Below are 23850 nucleotides of genomic sequence, written 5' to 3'. Positions count from 1 at the left end.
GCATTGGCTTCCTCTGCACTATGCAGAATTTGGATATAATCCTCAACTCAAATCTTCTCATTCAATTCTCATATTTTTGAAATTCCTATATTTATAAAATCCCCATATTTATTAAATTCATATTTTGCTGGTAAGATACAGTACAACTACCTTTTAAGACATTTTGAGACTCTCTGCTTACTTAACAGATGACCCAACAAACGCAGGCACTTCTTATGGTTCTTTTCCAGATCAGTTACTACGATAGTATTAACATGTGCCTATTACATATGAACCACATTCAGTTAGGACCTACAAGATTTAATTGCTATTTTGTTAATCATGATCAACTCACTGAAATAACCTCCACTGGTTTCAGTGGGCTCTGAAATAAGCCCCTAAATAATGAATGGTTACTAACATAGCACTGAAGTCAGATTCAGGCAGAATTTAAACTGAAGTTTCCTTTACTTAGTTTACACTTCTGTTCTCAACTGTAAAGTTCCACCTATACAAACTCAGCCAAATGGGAAGCACAATTCACAGACATGCAGATGCCCCCGTCCCTGGAGGTGTTCAAGGCCAGGATGGATGGGGCCCCGGGCAACCTGATCTACTACTTCATCTAGCACTTAGTAAACGAAGTGGAAAAGATGCTGAATTAGTACAAGAAGATAGATTTCTGGCAGAGGAGACAAGCTCTCCTAGCAGGAGTGAAATTTTGTTCTGCTGTGCATTGTATAAGATAAGATATTCATTTCTCAGAGGAGGATTGTTCATATCTAACCACAAAAAAAAACCCACAGCATCCCCAGTGATAACTGATTGATACATAACACTGACAGAGAAAGCTGGGGTTAGACAGAAGACATCAGTGAAATGTCACAGTCCTTAGAAAAATTTATATTTCTACATATATTTAACTAGTCATTTTACAGCTTATATATCCTGTTTCTGGCTGCTGTTGATGAATAAAAAAAAAATCTATACACATATTTTATGCTGTTACTTCTCCTCTGTAGTGTTTCTGAAATTTTACTTTTCCTTCCTGTGTGAAAAGGAAAATAATTTCTGTACATTTATCTCCTATTTGCAGTGATGCAATCTTTCTTTTTTTTTTTCATACTACCCTTGTCATTTCTATGCTCCAGACTATGAAAATGCCATGGCAGATATCCTCCTTGCGTTTCCTGCTTCTTTTCTACCTTGCACAAGAGTCTTTTTGTCTTTCACATCGATGCTCAGTATCAGGCCATCTTTTCTACTTTCATGAAATTTCTTCCCACATTTTTCCACCCTCACCATTTTATGTTATACCACCATTGGTACCCTCTAACCTTTACCTCTCATATACATTTATTTTCCTTCATAAAACCTTCTTTACATGTGAAACTCCTGAAGTCTGTCTAACCAACACATCTTCCTTGCCTCACTCCAATTCCTTTCCAAAACTGACTTGTGCTGCTTTGTTAGCAGAAAAAATGTGTGTGCATGTACGTGTGTCAGGGGAGACTCCTACAATTATAGATCTAGCAAAAATGCAAAACTATGCAGAAGTATTCAAGTGATGTGGAGTAAAAAGCATGGTACCGTTATTTCTTCTTTTCACTATCTTATTACATTATCATCTATCTATATACATCTATCTTGCATATGTTAAGATTGAGATTATGTGTACAAACATAACTTGCTTGTGAAAAACCTGTTTCATTTTTTGGAGCAAAAAATAGCATTTCTTCTACATTATTAAGAAAATAAACAAGGAACAAACACTGTTTTCCTATGGTTTTGTCTTATTTATTGTTTCATATTCCTTAAGATGGCTGAAGCATTGCATCTTTCTAAGCACAGTTCAATTTCTTCCTGTGGTACAAAATACAATCTAATTTCAAATTCAGTGTATCAGTGAAATCACTAATCAATGTATTGCCCAACTCAAGTACTTCTTTACTACAGAGATGGAGTGTTAGGGTTCATACTTCTAAAATCAGTGCACACAGAAATCCAAGCAACTGCCCTGTCATTTTATTCCTTTTGTTTTCCAAAACATACATCATGAAATTAAGTTGCTTAATCCTTCCAAAAAAATTCAATGCCAAGATATTCAAAAGTGAACAAGTTTGACTTACCTGTTAAAGCTTATACTGGTTTTAAGAGGAACAATTACATCAAAACTGAATGACACTAAGATACACTATGGTGATATTACATACACACGCACACATTTACAGGTAGGTCTGTGCGTGTGTGTGTGTGAATGAATATTTGTATGAGTAGAAATAATATTTTCAGATCCAACTGCAAGTTTGAAAAAAGTGTACCTAACATAGCTTTTCCTTCATCCTCCAGCTCAAATCGCAGGGTCTGAAGTTCCTGTTCCATCTCCAGTTTGAAACCTTCCATGGCCTGTTTGTGTGTTTCTTTCAGTGCCTGAAGTTCTTCTGAATGCTTTTGTTGTAAACGTTCTTCTAATTCCTACAAAATCCAAGTGGTCAAGATTAATTCTATTGTAGCCTAGGGAACAATGTCACGCCTAAGATATTTTGTTCATGTGACATTGTTCCGGAAATGAAAACTATCTTGCAAGTTGCAAAAGAGTTTGTATAATTTTTATCACAATGAAAATATAGAATACATTACAAAATGAGTCACTCATCAGGAAATACCAGAAAACACATACAGAATTTGATAAATGTAATAGAAAATAAAAATAAGCCTCTTCCAAATCAAACCTAGAATACAGTGTTATAGATGACAATCTCAAAGTACTGTTAAGAAATGTGTGTGTTGTAATTATATATTTACACACACACGTACTATATATATACATAAAGGTGAGTGCATTCATAAATATGTACAATTATATAACTATCACCAAGCTGCTAGAGTATAAAGCAAGATGTGAAATAACGCCAGTATTAGAGACAACTTTCAGTATGTCCTAATCAGATTTAACTGGACAATAATGTTACTGTAAGACTCATCATCTGAAAAGGAAATTTAGTAGTTATACAAATACTTTTCTTTACTAATTTTCCATGTTTATCTAAGTTGCTAAACTTGCAACATTTTCTACATAATAATGAGAAGAATCAATATTAACATGCCTTTTGTTCTTGCTCTTTCGTTTCTTCCATATTTTGAAAGGCAAGGATATGGGCTTCCTGAAGTGACTTATGCCTTTGCTGATGCTCTTCTTCTAATTCCTGGATCTCCTGAGTCAGCCTCTGTCGCTCCTGACTGAACTGTGCTTGCAGCTGTTGTAAAGAGCTCTGTGACTGGGAAAGCTGCATCTCCAGATTCTGCTTCAGCAAGGAGATCTAATCCACAGAACAGCAAATATCAATTAGTCATTAAAACTAAATTAAACAAAAAATAATTAAAAGAAGAAAAAACTTGAAAGTTAACCAGAATATTAACTACGAGGGACAAGCAGTCATCCACTGATTTCTTGTTTAAGTTATATCTCAAGGATATAATCCTTACACATAAGTAGCTCCATAAGGGTCATCACATTGATAAACTGATACTACCATACAACCTATAACACAATCGTTCATGGCCAAATTATTGAAATTTAATTCTAGGTTTTGTATAAAGATCAACGAAAATGACACTATCAAGGTCTAAAATCAAATGTCTGATTGTTAGAATAAACTACTCTTCATATCAAGACCATATCAATTCTGTCCTGAAAATCCTGCAGTTCATGGGGGAGTATAGTTTGTGACGTCTAGATTGATAGATTTTAATTATTTCCTTATAAATCTTTTGACATGGTATGGTCTTATCTTTCTGGTGTGTTTTTGATTTTAACAGACATGGTAGCTTAGGACTCTACATGACAAGTAAAATACTGCACATGATGGATCCCTTTTCTATTGCTGTTAGCTCAGTAGTACAAGAATTGTGATTTTTTTCTGCTGGTTTTAACTAACACCAAAGCAGTTTGAGTCACAAATACTCATCTTCTTACATGAGTATTACAAATGATTATTACAAATAATGCTTTTCACTGAACAAGAATCTTAATACATTATAGTACACTGCAGTCTTTGAAAAAGTCCCATTTTCTTTTTGTAATATTGTTATATTCTGTTCTTCACATCAGTCTTTGCAGACTGAAAATAGTGAAACTATCTTCTTCAGAGGCAAACAATAAAGATACATCCTCAGATCCTGAAAACAAGATTTTACTAAAAATGAATTTTGTTGCAGTGACTCGAAGGAAAAATAAAATTGTCACATAACAAAGAATTTGAATTAGTAAGGATTTTTTTCAAGCCTCAGAGAATTACAACATATTTATTACAAATGAAAAGTCTGATAGTGTCATTTGATTCAGTGTATCTTACAATTAATTTTGACAAGTTAATAAAGACATTGCAAATCAATTTATTGATTTACACAACATTAAAATACACCAATTAACATAAATTTAATAGCGTATCAGGGACAACTTGCAGCATAAGCATTATCACTGAACATGTTTTTTTTCAGAAGGCAACAGCTTAAGCAGATTTGAAAGCAAGAAGCTACATTTACAGTAAAATTAGCACTAAAGCAAAACATACAAATTAATTTGAATGAAAGGACCACAGCTACTTGCACTTCAAATTCCTCAGGTCTTTGTATCTACATATATATACACTAGCTTCCATGTATACCGTATCCACAGTATTTTACTTCAGATAACTGTGAGGGAAATTAACATAATTGAAGGAATATAGTGAAGGCCAATAGTGCGTTCTGTAATCTGAACTACACATGCAAAACCTTTTACCGAGTATATTAAATATAAATGTCACATACGAATTGTAAGTCAGAGGTTTTTCTAATCTACTATTCTGCCTCCAGAAACATCTGACCCTGGTTAATCAGGAAAAAACAAAAGGCCAAGGAATAAATGTAGGAATCTTGACTCCAAAGTCTACTACCTTTCCGCATTAATTCTTAAACCCGAAGAAGTGTTTTTTAGACAACTTCATGGAAGAAATATCCATTAAACACAACCACTACTTGAATCAATGCAAGCTTTTAGGAACCACAAAATGCTGTGGTAAATACCACATCTTCATTAGGCATGCAATTTGATATGTTAATCTCCTACACTTGTAATGGAAGTCAAAAGAAGTACCCTTTGCGTTTGCTCTATTCTACTCATGCTTCTGTAGATCTCCATCATATTCCTCCTTACTGTCTTTTTCATACTGAACAGTTTTTGGCTCATTTAGTCACATCTTGTATGAAAGCTATTTCATAGCTATCATTACACTTGTCCTACTTTTGCCCCTTTTCTACTATTTATTTTTAATATTAGGGGGCTAGTTATTTAAGATGAGGCTATACTCTGCTTCTATATAGTAGCATGATTTCATATACTACATTCTCTGTTTCTCTTCTATATTCCTAAAGTTTTATCTGCTTGTGCAACTGATAATGAGAACTGAGGTGATATTTTCATGGAATTATATATCAGAATCCTCAAATCTACCATTATCAGTTGTAACAGTCAAGTTGAGGTTCATCAGTTCACACAAGAAGCAAGAATTTGTTTTTTCCTTGTATATTGTTTTGCATTATCTACACTGAATTTCATCTGTCACTTTATTGCCAAGTCCCTTTGGCTTTTTACAAATCATCTACAATTCCCTGGCCAATCTTTATCCTTCCTACCCTAAAAATCTTCGAAGAAGCTGCAAACTTACCACCTTACTTTTTCATAAATCTGCAAAAGAAACCATACTGAACATCAGTAGAATTCCTCTGATGATCTAGCTTTACTGCAGCAACCCTGAATTTAATTCCCATCTTTCAGCCTGTTTCTTATCTATGCAAAACTCCCCTCTTATGTCATGGAGTTCAAATTTGCTCAAAAGCCTCACCACTTCTCAGCTGTCTCCTCCTTGCAGCGCACTACAGCTACAAGACAAGACAATAATGCAACTACATGTGGTACTCTTCAACACTAGAGTTTCACTCCACGGATGTGGTCAGTTTGCACCACATCCCTGCCTGCATGGCCAATTGTAAATTTTCACATATGTATCATAGCTCAGTATTGCAGTGGGCTACTGATTGTTCTCCTTCTCCAGAGGAAACAGAAAAATATCTACCTTATCTAAACTCTTCTTTGACTACCTCACATCCCTATCTATTCTTACTCACAAAATATCAATTGTTGGGTCTCTTCCTGCAACCTCATACTTATCTGGGTCCATCTATAAGTCTTGCCTTGCCTTTATTTCCTCTTTCTCTGCTACACTACACCTAAGAGAACTTGCACCCTCTCTAGAGGTCTGTTTTTTCCCTTCTGCCATAAAATAACTTCTGTGCTTACTTAGATTACCTCTGCTCCTATTTAACTACCATCCATAGACTCTCAGGATGTTTATTTGTTTGTTTTCCTAAGATCACTATTACAACTTGGTCCTAGCTCATCTACTTCTCATCTTCAATCCATCTGGTACGCCAGTATCTCTACTCTGTTTCTTTCCTTCCTTTGCTCTTCTTTTCTTCCTAACTCCATTTTCAGAATCAAAGGAATGTGCAGTAAGGATAGGACAGCCTTAAGAGATGATTCAGTCCAATTCAGCACTAGTTGGGAAATTTGTATATGAATTACTGTTCTTTCTCTCAAAAACACTTTTTGCCAAGAAAATTCCACCATTTTCACTCAGATAGTCTTCCTCTGAGTGTTGTGACAGAAACACTGAGATACTAGCCAGACATTCTGTCTACTCTTACTAGTGCCTTTCACCACATATCTGTTCCTCAGGCTTCTCACCATTGCTGTCCCTTTCATCATGGCTACAAGGACGAAAAATTCTAGGCGAAGTCCTGCAGTACCTAAGGTAATATAAACATGGGACTCTAAAAAGGCTTTCATGATAGCATTCAAATGGAATGGACAAGAATTTGATATCGTAGTCAAATTTGTATGAGCTTTTATGAAGATGACAAGAATAAACATGTTTTTGGCTTGAAGTTAAATCTCTCTTACATAGGTCCCTGATCTGTAATTCTCACTGTAACATTTATAAGCCTTTTAAGCAAGGAAAGTCAAAACAATTTTATTTTCATTTCTTTCTTGGAAATGTATGGAACAGTTTAAATGTGATGTCTGGGAGAAATCTGACATCTGGCTGGGAAGCCATTTTAGAAGAATGTCCTTCCCAAGAGCAGTTTGGATGTCCATCAGATTAAAGTGACTGCAAAACCACAGCTTGAAATGAGTTAATCTCTGGAAAAGCCTATCTGCATCAATAGACTGTGCAATAAATTTAGGACAACAAGGTTTAAATGACTAACAACCAAGTCAGATTAGCCTACCATTCTAATACATCAAGTATTTTCTAAAAAGTTATTCTAAAAGTACATAATTTTACATGTTATTTTGGTTATTTAATACATATTGATACACTTTAAATATTAGCGTCTCTTTGCATGTCTATATACTCTTGTATAGAAGATTCAAAAGAAAACAGAACACTATTCTTTAAACTTTCCATACTTCTATCTAAGGTTTTCAGCAGATTAAAATATTGTAAACAATTAAAAAAAAAAAAAAGAAAGAAAGAACATAAGAATATTCTGGCTACAATTGTAACTTGCACTGAAAAACTGCAAATTATAATACATAGATCTCATGCTTTGCAGAAAGCTCCGCAATACACATTTGCACTGCCCACAAGCTTGCTTTAATGATGACACAAAAATGCTGCTTATGTTATGAGCACGTATATAATATTTGATGTCCAGAGACACATACATTTACACAGATGATGTAGATGAGTGGATGCAGAACACAAGCTTTTGATGTCTAGCAGCAAACATGTTCTCCTCTCCAAAATTATTAAATATTCTATTTCACAAGCTAAAAGCTTTAAAGCAATAATACAGGATATGCAAATTTATTAGTGCAAACATGCCCTATTTACAAGTTGTAAGTGCAAATCACTTACATTGCTGATAGATTTATGCAAAGCTTCACCGAGACAGTGCCGCTATGAAGAAAAGATCACAGGAATAAAGGGAAACATTCAGAAATCAACTAAGTAAAAGAAAAAGGGATAAGGAAGGGAGAGTAAAACATAGAATATTAATTATAGTATGACCAGGGAAAATTAAGTTGAAGACTACCTGGAAAAAATTTAAATGAATAAGTTGCCTTGACTTCACATATAAAGTACTGAATACCTAACAGAATGAAGTATTTTCCTCTGTTATGATATGAACATACAGGATAGCATTAACTCTTCAACATAATCTTACATTATACTCCTGTACTATTCAACTGAACATTTTGGAAATTATCCAACTGTTTTCTCCTTTATGGCAAATAATTCTGGGAAGAAACCATTAAGTACATCAATTTGCATTACTATTAGAAAAGATATTATATAAGGACTCAATCAACAGTCAGCTGTGTCTCTGAAATCATAAGCACATTAAATGTAATATTAAAGATCAGATTTCACTGCTCAAAGGCAGAAAACGATTTTATTCTGTAATGAAGGCATATTAATATTTTTAGAAATTCAGAATGAGATGGGTAAAAAAAAAGATTTTTTTTAACACTTGTAGGAAAACGACTTATTGTCCACCACCTACAACCAACTTACGTTGGTGTTGATTACTAAGGAAAAGCAAAAATAAAAATAGATCACCAATAAGATGTTCCATATAGAACTAATATTACTAATGATATGAATCATATACATCCTTCATACGTAAACATATATAAATGCCTGAGTGTTTATACATAAACGTGAATTATGTGGATAGGCACACACACAAAACAGAATAATCAGAAATGAAATGGCAGCAATTTTAAATCCAACATGACCAATTTCTCTTTTGGCACAGGTCAGTCAAGAATACTGCTTTCTCAAGGAGACAGAAGATATTTTCACACCATCTTGGAAGACTTGACTTGGGAACTTTTAGGTAATACTTTGTCCAGATACAAGAAGAAGAAAATATTTTCCCTTTCTTGAATCTACAAAATGGAATAACATAAAAATACGTCATAGTGGAAAATCCACAATTACTTTATTAATTTAGTTACAGGCAACAGTTTCCTAATCAAGGCTAGTCCGTCGTCTTGTCCACTAGGAGGCATCATACTCCAGTAGACAAGAGCATGTAAGCTCAGATTTCAACAAATCATGTTTCCAGTGCCAATGTGAATACCTCCACCAATTTTTCTGTTCTGTTTTCTTTAGGTTGGAAGTTCTTAAGAGCAAGAACTATTCTTTATTAATTAAACATTCAGTTTCTAAAACATTTAGGATTTAATTTTGACTGACATATCTAGGCACTACTGTAGAAAGGTTAGTAGTGTACTACATTAAAAATAAATTGCAAGTAAAAATATCTTTTTGAATATCCATTCTGAGTTTTGTGAATAAGAACATATGAATAAGAATGCTGAAGACAGTGAGAATTGCCCCCTGCTGCTCACAAAATAGCAGATTTCTTCCACCAAGAAAGAAACTAGTCTTGCTTTGCTGACAAAATGGTCTTATGGCTGACAGAATATCTTGGGCTAACCATTTTAATATATGTGATTTCACCAAGTTTCTAAGTCTTAGGTCTGGACACAGATGGAAGAAAAATGAATTTTTGGTGAAAGTTTTGGAGTAAAACTCTCCAGTTAAGTTCAATACTTAGATTTATCACATACTTGCTTGCTGAAATGGACAGTTGCTGGTCTTCCATGATGAGTCTATGATTCTATGACTGGGCGATTATACTGTAGTACTTTCTTCAAGAAGGGAACTTTATTGCACCACTGACATTTTCACTTTTCATTCAGTTGTACTATATCTTGCAAGACATTAGTTTCCTGAATGTGTGGAAGTTCTCTCATTTCATTGCTTCTCTTGGCTAAAAATTATCTTCAACCACTTTACAGAGGCTTAACCCTAATGTTCAGTATTGGTCTTCATGTCATTCAAAGATGATTTATGTAACTCTCTTTCTCACTGTACTTACTACAGGTATTTTTGTGTGAAATCATGCCAAGATCTGACTTTTGTACATGGTTTACTGAGTTTTCAAAAATATTGCCAGCAACAGTTGTTCTTGTACTAACACCCAAAAGTGGGTGGAGAAGATCTGTTGATCTAACAGATCTAACTTGATCTGTTTCATCAAAGTAGATCAAGCTTACCACCTCTATGCATTGTTTTAAGAATGACCTCTGACAAATTCTGCTAACCTTTCTGAGAGGAAAGCCTACGTGCATCCACCTGGTGTTAGTAAAAGAAACTAGTTTAAGATGTCTACTGAAGAAGATAAATGGGCTTTTGGCATAAGTCCATTTTATCCAACTATAAATGATAATGGTAAACATTACTCCTAGTGTCTGTTATTTTCACCATTTCTGAGCCTATGCAAAGGCTATTTCAGCAGTTACTGGGCTTGAAGGGATGATGGAGATGTTTAACAATATTCTGGAAATAAGTGATCAATTATTTTCTAGAGCAAACAGTTAGGCTAAGAGAAATGCTTTAAAAACTAGACACTTGCCAGAGACTTGGCCTTACATTGAGGGAAAAACCTATATAGTTATGAAGTGAAAATTTTATCTGGGAGATGGTATTACCATTGGATTTGGTTTAGATTTCTGTTTATCAGTTTTTGAAGTGTAAATGTCAAACATCAAACTAAATTCTTTTCTTACTCATGCATTACAAATTACTCACTGTACTAAGAATTTAATGTTCTTTTCATCCACTGACAGTAGAATTAAAAAGTCTTTTAGTCTCCTCCAGATGTACTAACCCAAATACTTCTGAACAAAAAAATGATGCTATATTTCAATTAAAAGTTTACGATAAGACAGTCAAATTTATTTGGATATGATGGCATCACTGTTTCAAACATCAAACTAGATGTATTTTTTAATTTAACTAAAGACAACATCATGGGAGACAAAATTAAATGAAGAGGAGACCAAAAGAGAGAAGAAAATGCATTTCACTAACACATTTGTTCTAAAACAGAGAAACAAAGCTAACATCTATTAGTATTCCTACTGCATTCCAGTGAAAGTACTTTGAAAACTCTTGATTTGTTCTGGGATTTTTTTGTCTGTATCATAGCTCTTAATTTTACATTGTCTTTAATGAATTTCCTATGTTAAATTCAGAATCTTTTAAACGAAGAATAAAATAAACACCATAGCTAAAAGCTCAGAAAAAGAGATAGTACAGCTGGCTGCATCTCGTGCATTTGTTTTATTGTTCAAGCTTCAGAAAAAAAATAGAATTAATAGTCTGGATAAGAAAAACACGCCAATCTATCTCCAGGATCACATCTCTGCACAGAATAAGGAGCCTGGAACAAGGGAGCTGCCTCATTAAGAAGTGCAGACAGACACGAAACAGGGAAATACCCTCAACAGATGGTCCTCTGAAGGCTGCAGTGACTCTGAATTACAAGATTATTCATATTCTCAATAAATCCCAAGGGAACTGCAGTACAGTCCCATTAAGACCATTGTATTTAGAGCTGTAGCCACTTGTGACAAGTTTGCAAGAGTTGCAGGAAATGTTGCCCTTTGGACACAAATATCTACAGAGAAAAGAAGAGGCACAGAACTTTATCCTGACCTGCATTTTAAGTCCCCTCCTTAGTGTAACTTCTCTTTTTATTCTTTTGGGTTTCCACATTTCGTATTTGTAAGTACATTTTAAATCTTGCCCAGAAACCCTACGGGAAGACACTTATCATCCACTAGATGTCATATTAGCCTTACCAGTATTACCAAAAACAAAAATGACCACAGTTAGGATGGAGAAGTTGCTTGAAATTTACATCCTACTTGATCTGACAGAGAAGCCTTTACACAGTGTGCTCATGACAAGATCAGGTGAAAGGAAGCAGGGTAAAATGATGCTGTGCTGAAAGTTAATCTCCCTTCCTTCAGGAAATTGATATATAGTATTTGCAGGTTTTCTCTAGTAAGAAATGTCCAGCATCCATTTGACAGCAAATATTCTAAACCAAGGATTACCCAGACTGTAGAACAAGCCATTAGTCCTTGTGCTGAGGAGAGAAATTACCATTTCCTGATTTTGCCGATGTGGGCATGTGGGCTCTGAACACAGGCAAATAAAGACCTAGCAATAAATGCTCTCAGGTAGAAGACTGGTCATGTATAGATGTCCATAGGAGCTTTATGACTTTTCTGCAGCATTATATTTTCTTAACAAGAATATATTCAGTGGCTTTTCAAGATTCTGTGAATGATCTAGAAATTTTTTGAAAACTAATTTGAATAACATCTACATCAGAAAGAAATATTTGTATTTTGACATAACTAATTATATACTTACACTGAGATTGCTTAAAGAGGAAAACCCACCATAATAGAAATAAACTCAGAATGGAAAATTTACACTATCTTTTTCCAAATAGTTTTCAAAATCCTTTTCAACTTTGCAGGACGAAAAATAAATAATAAAGGGATATCAAAGCAAAGTGTATGTAGTACACTTTTGTCCATTCTCACTCTTATTTCCATTACCATACTCTTACTTCCATTTAAAAAAGAAGAAGTCTTCTTGTGCAAAAAGTTGACTAAGTTAGAAATAAGAATTTCACATTAATACTTGACAGATAATAGTACGAAAATATGTAAGAACTGGAAAAAAAAAGATGACCAAAAGTTTATTTTATCTTACTGAACAAGTGTTTTACTGAAAAGTAAGGAAGACAGAAGAACCAATATCTGCTCAAAACCAGAAAAACTAATCCACAATCAAAATACTCAATTCAGTTTACAGAAAGAAACACTTCTCACAACAATAGATGTATAAGAACATGCACGTGTTAATCTGTGCATTTAAGTTCTCCTCAGAATTGACGGTTGCAGAACATGAAGCAGCAGAACAGAGAACACACTCATGCTTTAAAAAAGAAAATTCCTTCCATTTTGTCCATGGTGGAGCCTTCTCAGCAGTAAAATTTCTTAAGAAATAAAACATTAAAAGTGCATTCCACAGCTAAGAAAAATTGAAAAGAACTAGCACATCTGAATTTGTTACATATTTCATGAAGAAACTCCTATGTGGATTGATATAGAAGTACTTAGTAAAATTTACAAGGGAAAAAATAAAAAGCACTTTCTTTTTATGCCTTTATAACCATTTCTCATATTGGAGATGAGAGCTACATGCAGGATAGACACTGATCCAGTTAACCTATCAACCACAAATCTAACTGTAGATGGTAAGTGAGGTTATACAGCTGGGAAAAATGCATTTAAGCATTTGATAGCTGAAAAGCATTTTCTCTCAAGGGAATTATTTTACTCGTAACAAAACTCTACTGTTACAAAACCAATAAACCTACATGCATTCTAGGAAAGACTACTTCGGCAGTAATGGCATAAAAGCAAAAATATCATCTTGCTTGATGTAAAAACTACATTTCATCTACCAAATAGGCAACAACTAGTAGAAGGCAGAAATTTGGCAATTAGTAGAACATAATAAGACCTAGTATATTTTATGGCCAAAAATTGTTGGATTTTATTTTTATTTTTATTATATTGTTGCCACTGATAAATGTGTCTTTTCATTTATTATTCTGGCACCAATCAGTAGTATCCCAAAGAAAGCATATTCTATACAGTTTTTCTAGAATGTATCCACAGGTATGAAAATATATAATAAACTTAAGAAGCAACACAGTATTTTCTAGAGTAAAAAGCACCTCACTATCACTGTTTTACACTGAACATCATATTTTATCCATCTGTGAAAAATGATACTTAAGTCCTTTAAACTTGGATTATATCTATCAAATATACATTATATCATTTTTGTCTAGTAATTTGTTATAATTCCCTCCTTCCCCCAAATAATTTATGTCCGTTAGATTCTTCTGAAATGCCTTCTACTGCAATATACTGATGAGCAATTAATTTATGCATTAAACCTTTCTGAACACCATTTATACAACAAATGGTCAAGATCTAGACACTTTCTCAATATAAAGAGCACAATGACCACATTTTCTGACAAGTTAAGAGTTTACAAATGATTTTGCAGAGAACAGTAGCCTTTGCTCTTGTATTATTTTGATAAACCATTGTACAGTACTGTTGGTAAGGACCGGAGCAATGCTTCAGGTGTAAAAGTCCAAACTACAGAAAGATTAGTCAGAACTCTGTTCTCTTCCCAAAAATGGTATGGATCTCGTGATTTTCAGATGGGTTTTAAATGCATCTTCCAACTAACAAAGACAGGGACTAAGTGGAACAAATTTACAGTATCTTAGGCTGTTTTACTTAGCATGTTTGAAAGGAAACAAAAAAGAAAGAACATTCTTTTGACAAAATTAAACTGAAAACTGGGATTCTTCCTAAAACCGCTGACTTTATACACACATACACGTAATAGAAGAATCTCTTTTCAGTACTGCCTTCAGTCTGTTTAGACTAGACTATAAACTCTCTGGGGCTCTCTAAGGTGAGCTTATTGCACAAGTATTTGAAGTGTTGAAGTAGGTCCAATGTAGAACAATATCATTCTAGACTAACGCTAGTGAAATTTACTACAAATCCATTTCTTTAAGAGTTAAGTTATCCACTGTATACACCATGGTTAGAAATTCTCTCCCTTCCAGATATAATGGATAAAATGTAGAAACGGATGAAACGTAAACTCTTACAGATGTAAAGCTTAATTCCCTACCACTATCAAGAATAATCTTTTAGTCTTTATGAAATAACTATCCAACTCAAACACTGATATGCAAAAGCAACAGATGGATTAAAAATGCAAGTAAAGTCTCATGCTTTTGTTTCTTGTTAGTCCTCCAAACCCACATGCTATTCAGAAATGGTGCAAGTTTTTGTTACAGTGAAAGGAATTTTAAAAAAAACAACCATCAATCATTTTACATATGCAGTTCATTTCTTCACTCACAAATTCTCCAGTAAAATTCTTGTTACAGTTAGCTTCCTGAGATTTTTGATTCCAAAATTTTTTCCATAGGCAGAAAAACTTGCTCATTTGTAACATTTTTCATTCTAAAGATGTAGGTGAGATTTATTATGGTATTTTTTAAAGGAAGACATAAGTATTTTAAAAGTATGTTAAAACTACTACAAGTTTACCATATCACTTTCAATTTGTACCCTCGTGGAGAAAATTACTCAAGATACAGCTGTAACAAACATGTCATAGTAGCTGAGGGATTGTTTTGACTTTTCAGTAACCTGTACAATGTCTTTATTGTAAAGATGTGGTGACCTGTAAATTGTCTTCATTGTAAAGATAGGGGATAACATCAAGTCCAAAGTATTAGCTTTAGTAAATAAATGTGAGCAGAGAAAGAATTAAAAAAAAAAAAAATCTTACAGTGAAGAGGTGAGACTCCCACTACCCCCAAAAAATCTGCAAAAGTTTTATTCACATTCAGCATGAAGAAGGACATCATATCATTTTAAGATACTACTCATAGTGTTCAATACTTATTAGGCTTAAAAAAATCATTATGGTAAAAAAAACTACTTCTCAAAGACAGATGCCACAACCAATTTCAAGTAGCTAATTGGTAATAAAGTAACTAAATTGTAATGACCTTCAAATTTTCAGAGAGACCGTAATTACCTGATCTAAAAGATCTTCAACTTTTTTTTGCCATCCATCCCTGGCTGCATTTTTTTCACGTTCTTTAAGCTGCAATAGTTGAGTCATAGCTGCCTTCTTATCCTCTTCATGCTGAAGCCTCAGCTCTTCACGAAGCTTATTACATTCCTGTCTAAAAGTAAAGGTCAAATAACTAAAATGCGAGAAGTGAAAAAGAAATAAGAGTTCAGCAATAATTGGAAAAGCTTGGACAATAACAGAAAGCTTCCTTTTGCTTTTCATTTGCTATTACATTTGCACATAATACATACTTTTATTCCTTAAATAAGAAATAAATACAAAAATCAATACTTGCCGAAGATTTTCTGTCCATTTAATTTCCAAGTCACGAGCCATTCTGTCAACTTTGAACTTTTCTTCTTCTCTCATGGCAGCAATCATTACCTCATGCTGTTGCCTCTCCTGATCTAGTTCTCCCTGCAAACACAAACTTCACAATAGAGACTGATCAGCAGCAAAAAAGTATTTCAAACCTTACATTTATATATTTCTAACAGACTTCAGTTACAATTGGCTTACAAACGTTGGGCTATTACTTTTTCAGTAAGTAGCTTCTGACTAATGTCAGAAGCCTGTACTTCCATTGCAATCCCTTCTTAGAATGTAATACTGATAGTCTCCACAGTGTAATCTTACACCTCATTTTATTGTGATTTTAATGAGGAATAGTGTAGGTGAAGGTAGCCATACCACCTGGAGTTCAGTTCATTAGATCCTTGTGCATTTTAAAAGATTTCTTCAGGTGTGCTAAGACATGTTTGTTTTACTATTTTCTGAGGTTGTCTGGTATGTGTAGAAGCTCTATACCTTATTTAGATAGTGCCTAAGGCATGGAAAAATTTAAACAATTTAAATTCTGCTAAAAAAACCAATACCTCCTCCTTCTCCTCCCCCCCCCCCCAATTTTCTCACTGGAAATAGAAGGGGAACTAATTTCTAATTATTACACAGCGGAAGAAATATTGATAAAGATTCAAATGTCTCAGGTGTATAAGATACTACACTGAGCTGACAAACAGTGGGACTGTTTGTCATCTCTGGAACAAAGGTCAGAGGCCAGACAAACTACTAAGCCAACAAAATTGACAATATATTTATGCTCAGACAATTGAGTTGCTTTACTAGTGTAAAGAGGTCACATTTTCTGGATGTAAGTCTGCCATCTTCTAAAGTATCATAGCATACATCTTTAAACTATGCTTAAGGATCTTCTGAAATCTGAGACCAAAATAAAGACTGACTATTATTTGGGGTAAACATGGTATGATGTAAGACCTCTAGGGAAAGATGAAACCAACAAACCAACCAAACAAAAAACAACAGAAAACTTTTCAATGAATTCTCTAACTGGATTCTTGTTTTGGGTCTTGTTTAGCATCAATCCCTTTTATATTCTCATGAAATTCTTATGTTCACTTTAGCCTCTGAAAAATTCAACTCTGGATTTATTTTGTACAGGCATACTTTGGCAGCTAGAGTTTATATTAACTACAAAAAAAGTGCTACAGTTATATTAACTATCAAAAAATGTGTTTGCAGCAATATGCATCAAATATTGGAATTATTCTTTCAAAAAATATATAAAAAGATTTTCAGATTTTTCATCTCAGCTTGGAATTAAAAGAGAAAACTATCCTTTAATGAAACTATGTAAGTCTCCTTCCATAATGTATACATTATAATATGTCTTGCCATTTTAACAAAAGACTGAAATCACTGTGATGATATTTCGCACAATTTATTCTCCAACATTATGGTTACCTCAACATTATACAATGAATCTGTGGTCTCTCGCAGTCTTGCTCTAGTTAACTCTAGTTCTTTCTGGAGTATTTCCTGAGCTTCTTGAAGACTGGAGATATGGCCTTCTGCAGTACCAAGGCCTTGTTCACTTTTTCGTACAAGATCTTGCAGACGACACACCTACAATATATAAATTAAAAAAAAAAACTAATTACATAATTATTATTAATAACAGTCAAGTCAACTTGGTTTAATTTTCTTCTGTTTCTAATTCAAATTATTTTTTTCTTTGCACAGCATGTTCTGTTTGCTTTTAATATCACTTAATCTTTGTGTATGAAAAACTAAATTACTGTAAAATTGTAAAATTAAACAAATTAAACAAGGATAAAAGGATTTGAAACATTTTAGATGGAATGAGGTCACATAAAAGTTCTGAAATTACCAGTGGTTTTATTGTGAGGAAGCACATTTGATGCATATTAAAATCACAAGAAACACTATTTCAAAATATATAAACTGTAATGGATAAACTAACTTGTGTCAGGATGTACGTTTCTCTGTCTTCAGACTGTCCAAAATTTAGCCCATTTAAAGCACAACCTAGTATCTGTAATGCGATCATATCATAGAATCAGAATCAAGTTGGAAGAAATCTACAAGGATCATTGAGCTCAACTCCCGACTCCACACAGGACCACCCAGAATTCAAACTCTATATCTGAGAGTACTGTTCAAATCCTTCATGAATTCTGGCAGGTTTGAGGCTGTGACAACTGCCCTGGGGAGCCTGTACCAGTGCTCAAACAAATTCTGGGGAAGATCCTTTTCCCAGTCTCCAACCTGATCCCCCCCAATGCAGCTCCATGTCACTCCTTGTCACCAGAGAGCAGAGATCAGCATTGCCCCTCTGCTCCCCTCCTGAGGAGCTGCAGGCGGCGCCGTGAGGCCTCCCCTAAACCTCCTCTTCTCAAGGCTGAGCAAACTGAGAGACCTCAGCAGCATCTCATACATCTTGCCCTCTAAAGCCTTCACCATCTTTGTAGATTTCCTTTGGATGTTCTCTGATAGTTTTATCATTCTTATATTGCAGCCAAGATTTTGGTTTCGTCTTTGTGGTATCATTTTCCATGGCATTTTCGTTTGTTATTAACTGCTAGTGATCTACATGCAATATCTGCAATGGTTGTAGTTATTATGCTGTTAGTGATTACTCTAATCCTTCAAAGTTTGGTGCAAGGAATTCTTGTGCAGAGTGCTGGTGAGAAACCACTGGCTCTGTACAAAGTCCACTGAAGAGTAACCAAGAGATGATACCAAGGCATGTGGAGTCACCGCACAGCAGGGACATCATGTAATCTCTCACAGAAGAGCCTGTAGACACATCATATCCCTTGTCTTTCTCAAAGTATGTGATGAAGGTATCCATATCCCCAACTACTCATAACAATACTTTTATGTCTGGCTGACTGTTCCTCAGCTCTCCATCTGTAAAACAATACTATACTTCTTTTGCTTTAAGTAAGAGAATTAGAGAACATCGTTCAGTAGCTATAAAAAGGGGAAAAGTTTTTCACTGTGCAGACTGGAAAAATGGAATAATGGCAGGCCCGAGAGACCAAAGAATAACAGCTAAAGGGAAGTTAGGCTATTATTTCTCTAAAATCTTATCATTGTATCTTTACGTTGATATAAGCATCAAGGCACAAGTGTCTTAAAAGACTAAGTTTTGGTTTCTGAGTATGAACAGGCAATATTAACTACTGTTTCTGTATGTCAGCATACATACATGCAAGTACTGTTGTTAGCTACTATAAACACATACACACACAGCCCTAGAACTCTCTTGCACTGTAGGCAATTCCATAAAATGTTGAAGAGGGATCACTCCTCCTTTCTTGTCAGCAAGGAATTCCAAATTGCTTTGGCACGACGGTATTAGAGGGAAAAACTAATAATTTAAGCACTTACCTATAGGATCCTTCTCATTATATGCAAACTATTAATTCCCCACAAAGCACTGCTACCTAGAGGAGAATCCCTACATGAACTACAGCCCCTAAAACTGTATCAACATCCCTGAGATACATCATTATGTACCTGGCAGTAGCACATCTCTTGCAGTAAAAATTAACAACAGTCCCACAATGTATTTGATATACTTCAAGAGTATTCATCCATTAATCATTCTTTAAGCTCTTATGTAATTGTTTTTTTTTAAAGATTGAAATTAGCAGGTTTTACTGTATTTTAAACTCAAAACTAAAAGTGTTTTGAGAATATGTTTAACGTAAAGTGCATGTATCAATATATCAGTACATTGTAAATAATTTGCCTCCTTATAAGGAAGAACTGCATATAATCTTTTGTTGGAAATATCAACTGGCTGTTCCAGAAGTAACTTGCATAGCTAGTGGTGGTGACTATGTTGAAAAATAGCATTTTGTAGTTGAGAATTTTCTCTATCAATCAGTGTTGTGCTCTTTGTAGCTGTTGTACTTTCCACAGGAATAAACAGGAGGCAGTACTTTGGGAGCAACCTACATATAAAGTTAGGGAGTTGACTAAAATTTACTGTGTGCTAATTATGAACCAATATGGCTTTAAACAAAAGATATGTTTTCCCCCTCTCTTGACACGCTTTGTGTAGAGATCTAAATATCTAATGAGAAGATAAGCAGAGTTAAGACAAGCAAGGCTGTTCTTGTCATTTTTTTTTTTTACTCTTTTTGCTTTGTTTTTTTTGGAGAAGACAATTCATTGCTCAGAAGCAGTCAAGTAACTTAGCATGCTTGAAGAATATTGTACTTTTAATAGAAATAATGAACTACACAGACTGAACAGTGTAGTCCTGGCTTTGTACTGGGCTCTAAGCACAAATTGAGTACAAGATCGTTATTGATTAAATGCAGTCTCATGCACAGAAATGCTAGCTGATACAATTAAGTTGACTCTTGCCTCCTGATTGGCAGAAGTCAGTTTCGTTGTCAGTTCTTCCCTCAGGTTTTCCAGCTGCTGTCGAAGCTGATTCTTATCATCCTCCAAATGCAGTTTCTCCTTCTCAAACTGCTGCTCTAACTCCTTCAGAAATAAGAGTGAAAGAAATATTAAACACACCTGCAGTAAGGTTATCAAAAAGTACAAGTATGCCACATGACAATTCTTCTTCCTGGCATTGTTTATGCCTTTATTGTTTATTCCTTATCTCAAGCAGGAATTCTCATTTCCTTCAAGTGTTAAAACATGAACATTTATGTCCAATTAAAATGGAGGTATTAGTATTTCAGTTTGTCATCTAACATCCTTGATTAATCACAAAATAAAGTTACACAGGACTTGCTTCTCAATTACTGGTTTCACTTTGCATTAAATTAGAAAAATCATTAAAACTACAGCTACTTATTAATATTCAGAACGACTTTCATTCACAAGACATTTAGACTGAAGCATGTTAAAATTAAGAGCTTTATTATATATCTCAATTGAATATAATACATAACTCATTACTCCACCAAGTCATCTTGTAGAAAATTAAGATTGCCAAGTAAGGTGCTCTAGAGCCTAGTAATACAAGACTCTAAGGTAAGAATCTGTGCCACTACTGGCTGCCTTATTAACTTCCTACTAGGAATTCAGCTGTAACGCAAGGCTTAGCATCAATTCACAGCATCTGTTAATTCCCGTGGCTCAGACTTCTAAGAAATCAGTAATATCTCAGAAGCAGTTATGAGAAAATACATAGATCAGAGTCATGCATGATACAAAAAGTACAACTGAAGCACCAGTAAGATTCTGGAGAAAGCGAGAGTTATAGCTCAAAAATTCAAGAGGAAAAAAATTGTCACTAAGAGGTATAAAACTATAAGGAAAAACAGGGAGCTGGAAGGCAGCAAGGTATTGTCATCCAGCTCATTCCAAGAAGAAATGGAGGCTGACCCTTCCTTATCTGATTATTGGAGCTGGTGGTGAGAGCATATTAAGCCTAGTAGTTTATTAGCTCAACCACTCTATTTATTGTAATATGCAATAAGCTGTATACACAGCATGAAAGAAATCTCTTTGTTTGTGGTAGAAGCTGGACAAAGTGACAAAATAGATGGCTGTACTTTGAATAATACACTGCTATACAACATAACAAGTGTATGCTTTCCTCACCAGGCCCAGATATCTCACCATATGACAAAAAATGCTTGTCAAGTTAGACTTGTTCTGTCTTTCTTGTTTGCATCATGAAATCTGCTGTTTGCAAAATTTCACTGGTGCTATTCAGACTCTATCCTGATAACTGAGTAATTAGCTTCTCTATGACACCTCTCAGTGCAGCTGTGCAGTACTGAAAAATTATTAGCATCTCTATTTTCATCTTTTTATCTTTTAATAAGCTATAAAAATGGCAGCAGTCCATTCTATAAATGGAAAAAATGATGCAAAGAAATTTAAGTCATTTCTTCAGGGTTCTATTCTCATTATTTAGAATTCTCTTAAATCCCCATTCTTTCCAAAGACTACCAGATGTCTTTCCTAATCTTTCAGTACCAAAGAGATCTCTATGTCCTCTATCCAAAGCTTTCTTGTATCATGCTTCTTCCACAGATTAGACTCAACACTTCTCACCATCTGAGACCATCTGTTTCTTTCTTGGACTCTTTCTCAAAACCCCCAAAATGTGATTTGGGACACACATTTCACAGAGGAGACAGTACAGTGATTAAGACTGATTAAGATTTATTGAGATCTAGACCCTGACATCCCTATATAAGTTAACTTCCTCTGAATAGAATCAAGTTTCACAATTCTCACATTTATAGAGGTGTTCCCTATTTTAATTAATTTAATAACTTACGAACAACTACTCTATGATGCCTTCTGTTACAGTCTCTACATTAATTTTAGTTACTAATTCTTCAAAACAATGTTTTGTAAGGTAGTCAAGACATAATGAAGTAAATTAATAAAAACATCATTGATGCAAACACGTTCTACAATAGCATAAAAGATTCAAATATTTTAATCAGTCATATGGAAAGACTATTACATACTAAAAGCTAATCTAATTACTTAAAAAAGGCAAGAGTGTCATAGCATATCTCAGTAAATTACCTTCCCTAAGCATCAGTGACTACAGCAAACGTATTTTGCTCACATCCCAAAAGTCCAATTCTGTGACAGCAAAAAGCCTTTCAGTTTCAAGATTCTGAAAAACTGGTCTTGAGTGATATACCAACCATTTATGGGCCACAAGAACTGGGAGAACACACCTACTAAATTCAAAAGTAGTAGTCTTCATTACAAATTGTTTGAGAATTCTTCTCTACAAAGAGCATGAGCTTTCTGCTGTTGTTTTCTAAGATATATGTTACTTTAAAAATGGCTGAGTAGTTTCTTCAGAATGGTTCAGCAAATCTGCAGATAAAATTTGCCATACAACAATATGACACACTAGAGGGTTCAAATTACACCATCTGCATTTTTGGAATTTGCTTGATTATTCAAAGAAAACAAACCTACCATCTGCAGTTTTTTCTTATCCTTATTAGCGTTGCTGTGTGCAGCCTCGATTGCAGTATGGTGTTTCCATGCCAATTCTTCTAAAGTTTTTGAATGAGCCTCTTTCAGCTGTGCAGCCTCTCCTTCTAATCTTGCTTGCAGTTTTACCAGCTCCTTCTCATAATATTCACGTTGTGTCTCCCTTGCTTCATTTACTTTCTATAAAAGATGGAGAAAAAAAAAATCATTTGTATTCAAGGATAACAAAATCCTATCACAATTCAAAGAGGAATGTAAGGGAAAACTAAGAGAAAAATACACAAAACTTTACTGATAACATAAATCTACAAAAACTAACTTTCACAGAAAGAAAATTGAGCAGACACTAAACACTTATTAATTCAGTAAGCAAAGCAGTTTAAATATATCCAGGCAAAACAATATATCCATATTAAAATTTGGGTTTTGTACTATTTAATCTGAGGAAAGAGCAATCAGGTATCAAGTCTGCAGAAAACTTCAGTTCACTGTTTTCAAACACATACAGAAGATCTTCAGAGAATCTTTTTTTTAAGTTGGTACACTTGGAATAAACTAATATTGGTCCAAACCAGGTCAAACGTAAAAATTAAAACATATTCACTTTTTCCTTATAAATGTGAGTCTTCTGCTTTTATTCAGCTGAAACCAATAAGTTGTCTAACCTTCTCCAAGGCCAGAATCTGCTGCCTTTGTCGCTCATCCAGACTCTGTGTTTTGCTTTGTAGTAAGTTTCTTTCCTCTTCCAGCTGGGATAGTTTTTCTTTTAATCTAGACTTTTCTGATTCCAAATCTCTGATTGTAACTTCTTGTGTCATTTGGGTAGCTTGAAGCATTCCAATGTGACCTAAAAACAAAACTCTTTAAAACCTCATGTCATTGGTCTTGTAACTGAAGTACACATTCATACCCTAATGATTTATAGAGAAAC

General features: G+C 34.4%; 1 protein-coding gene across 3 annotated transcripts in view; it reads right to left on the bottom strand.

The window, feature by feature from the left end:
• FAM184A (family with sequence similarity 184 member A) overlaps positions 1-23850 on the bottom strand; it is a 60950-nt gene that overhangs the window by 14857 nt on the left and 22243 nt on the right. For all 3 annotated transcript variants that reach the window (XR_002437180.1, XM_021392536.1, XM_021392535.1), the window contains exons 4-11: positions 23585-23766; positions 22902-23099; positions 20352-20474; positions 17412-17573; positions 15946-16067; positions 15612-15762; positions 3087-3299; positions 2301-2454 (exon numbers count right to left, since the gene is read on the bottom strand). Coding sequence is in view for 2 of the 3 variants with exons in the window: in XM_021392536.1 (XP_021248211.1) it covers positions 2301-2454; positions 3087-3299; positions 15612-15762; positions 15946-16067; positions 17412-17573; positions 20352-20474; positions 22902-23099; positions 23585-23766 (1305 nt within the window). In the remaining variant the exon portion in view is untranslated. The remainder of the gene's footprint in view (positions 1-2300; positions 2455-3086; positions 3300-15611; positions 15763-15945; positions 16068-17411; positions 17574-20351; positions 20475-22901; positions 23100-23584; positions 23767-23850) is intronic.

The sequence above is a fragment of the Numida meleagris genome, chromosome 3 (assembly GCF_002078875.1).
Source record: "Numida meleagris isolate 19003 breed g44 Domestic line chromosome 3, NumMel1.0, whole genome shotgun sequence".
Classification (NCBI taxonomy): Eukaryota; Metazoa; Chordata; class Aves; order Galliformes; family Numididae; genus Numida; species Numida meleagris.
The sequence above is the reverse complement of the archived record's forward strand: the minus strand, read 5'-3'. Positions and strand labels throughout refer to the sequence as shown.